The sequence below is a fragment of the Hippocampus comes genome, unplaced genomic scaffold (assembly GCF_001891065.2).
Source record: "Hippocampus comes isolate QL1 unplaced genomic scaffold, H_comes_QL1_v1.1 scaffold2002, whole genome shotgun sequence".
NCBI lineage: Eukaryota > Metazoa > Chordata > Actinopteri > Syngnathiformes > Syngnathidae > Hippocampus > Hippocampus comes.
This window is the reverse complement of record NW_017806008.1, coordinates 1,303-3,301: the sequence shown is the minus strand read 5'-3', so window position 1 is coordinate 3,301 and position 1,999 is coordinate 1,303. Positions and strand designations below refer to the sequence as shown.

General features: G+C 43.1%; 1 protein-coding gene across 1 annotated transcript; it reads right to left on the bottom strand.

Annotated features, from left to right (window-relative positions):
• Nucleotides 1-5: 5 nt before the first annotated feature.
• LOC109529246 (up-regulator of cell proliferation-like) lies at nt 6-857 on the bottom strand (the record flags this gene model as incomplete). Its single annotated transcript, XM_019892537.1, is given in 2 exon segments — nt 6-377; nt 379-857. Coding segments are annotated over 2 exon segments (738 nt in total), but the record flags the coding sequence as incomplete, so codon positions are not given.
• Between the last annotated feature and the right edge of the window lie 1,142 nt (nt 858-1,999).

Genomic DNA, 1,999 nt, shown 5'->3' with positions numbered 1-1,999 from the left:
TGTGCAAGCTCAGGGGATTTCAGACCTTCGGTATCAATGAGAAGGATGAAGTCACAACCCAACTCAGTTTGTATATCGTCTCCAACTCTGAGGAACAGCATATAAGCCCCTCTTGTACATCTGCCGCTGCTGACCGGAAAGTGAACGCCAAACATGGTGTTGAGAAGCGTTGATTTTCCAGTACTTTGAACACCAAGCACAGTCAGCACGATCAGCCTGCTCTTCCCTCCGACCTTCTTGTGAAGCTCCATGAGAACATCTGTCACCCACTTCTCTGGGATGTTTGACGCATCTCTGTCCAGAAACTCCAATGGATAACCATCCAACAGCATATCAGCAGCTACAGCGGGCAAATGAACCAATTTGGTTTGACCGCAGGAAAACCTCGTAGTGGAGTCCCATTTCTCTCATGTAATGTTCCACTCCTAAAGAGCTGTCCACCAAATTCTGATCAATCTCTGCAATGAGTTTGGCGTCTTTATTTATGCATTGCTCTTTGAATTTCTGACGCAGAGCAGTCAATTTTTCACGAGAATGGGTATTAAAGATGAACTTCATCCACTTCAAGAAATAAGTCCTTCTCTCTTTGTCACTCGTTGCTAAAGTGTCAATAAAACGTTGCATTCCTTTGGGCCGCTTCTGTTTCTTTTGCGCTTCCCAGATTTGTCTTTTCTCATCCTGAAGCTGAGCTTTATAATGCTCAACGCCAACAGTGGCAACGTCATTTATTCGGCATGCCTTCATCTCCCGTTGTGAAAGCCTTTTCCAATTTTCTCCTTGCAAAGGAAGCTGTTGTTTTTTTGTCGTGTGGTATACTTCGGACACCAATGCCCCTCATGATCTCTTCAGCAGCTTTTTTTTGCTCGAGGGTTTTGTTTTCATCCACACGCAGGCCCAATTCTATGGCTTTTTCGAACATATGTTCAATACTTGTTGTGCTTTTGATGTCACACAGTGAGTTCTTGATGGCTTCACAAAGTCGCTGAGAAAAGTCTGCCACATTCACCCATGAGTCTTTGATTGTAACACTGCTACATGGTATCTCCAGTTCTTGCAGTGTTTTCTTGACAGACGCCATATCATCCCGCCCATTCTCTTTGCGATTAACAACAAAATAGATTTTGGATTTTGCATCTTGAAGAACTGTCAGAATCTGGTGCTCCTTGTCTTCAATTTTGTCCAAGAATACAAAGATTGCATTGGACACCTCATAAAGAAAAGTAAATTGCTTGAGTGACCCACAAATGTCTCCTCGCAAATTGGCAAATGTAACTGGCTCTGGGAATATGTCAAGATTTGTTTTCCCACAAGGAAGGAACCAGCATACCTCCACCAACATATTTGAAATTTTCCGAGGCTGTGCCCCTCCTTCCATGTCTCTGTGTAAAAACATATTGTGACTCTGCTGGCCGCGACTGAGGATGTGATTTAAAAAATGAGATTTAGATAAACTGCAGTTTCTTAGCCTCACAAAGGAAAAAAATGGATGAGTTGCTTGCACAATGTTGTTCTCGATAAATCCTCTTGTTTGACACAAATCACGTGGACACCACTCTTTCACGATTTCTCTCAGAGCCCACAGCATCAGAGTACACTGGTTGTTGTTGCAATGGGGCAACAGCAGTGGGACCGAAAACTGACATAAAGACATCTTGAGGGCCATTTCCTGCTGCAAGAAGCTGTCAGCACAAAGAAATAGTCCGACTATCAGGTCAAGAGGATGAACTGTGTTTGCTGATCCACATGCCATATAAATGTCCAGGAGGTCAAGACTGCCTTCATGTTCTTCATGGCTGCTTAACATCGGAGTGCAGTACCTGCATCCAGCATTGATTTGGAACAATTTTCTGAGGAAATGAAATGGTATTTCATCATCTGATAGAACAACTTTTTCATATATGCTGCTTTTGTTTACTTCCAATAGAGATTGAAGAGTGAATTTGTTCGGATGATACTTCTGCAGCCCCAGGTTGGAGAGGAAGTCAAACAGAACTGTCAA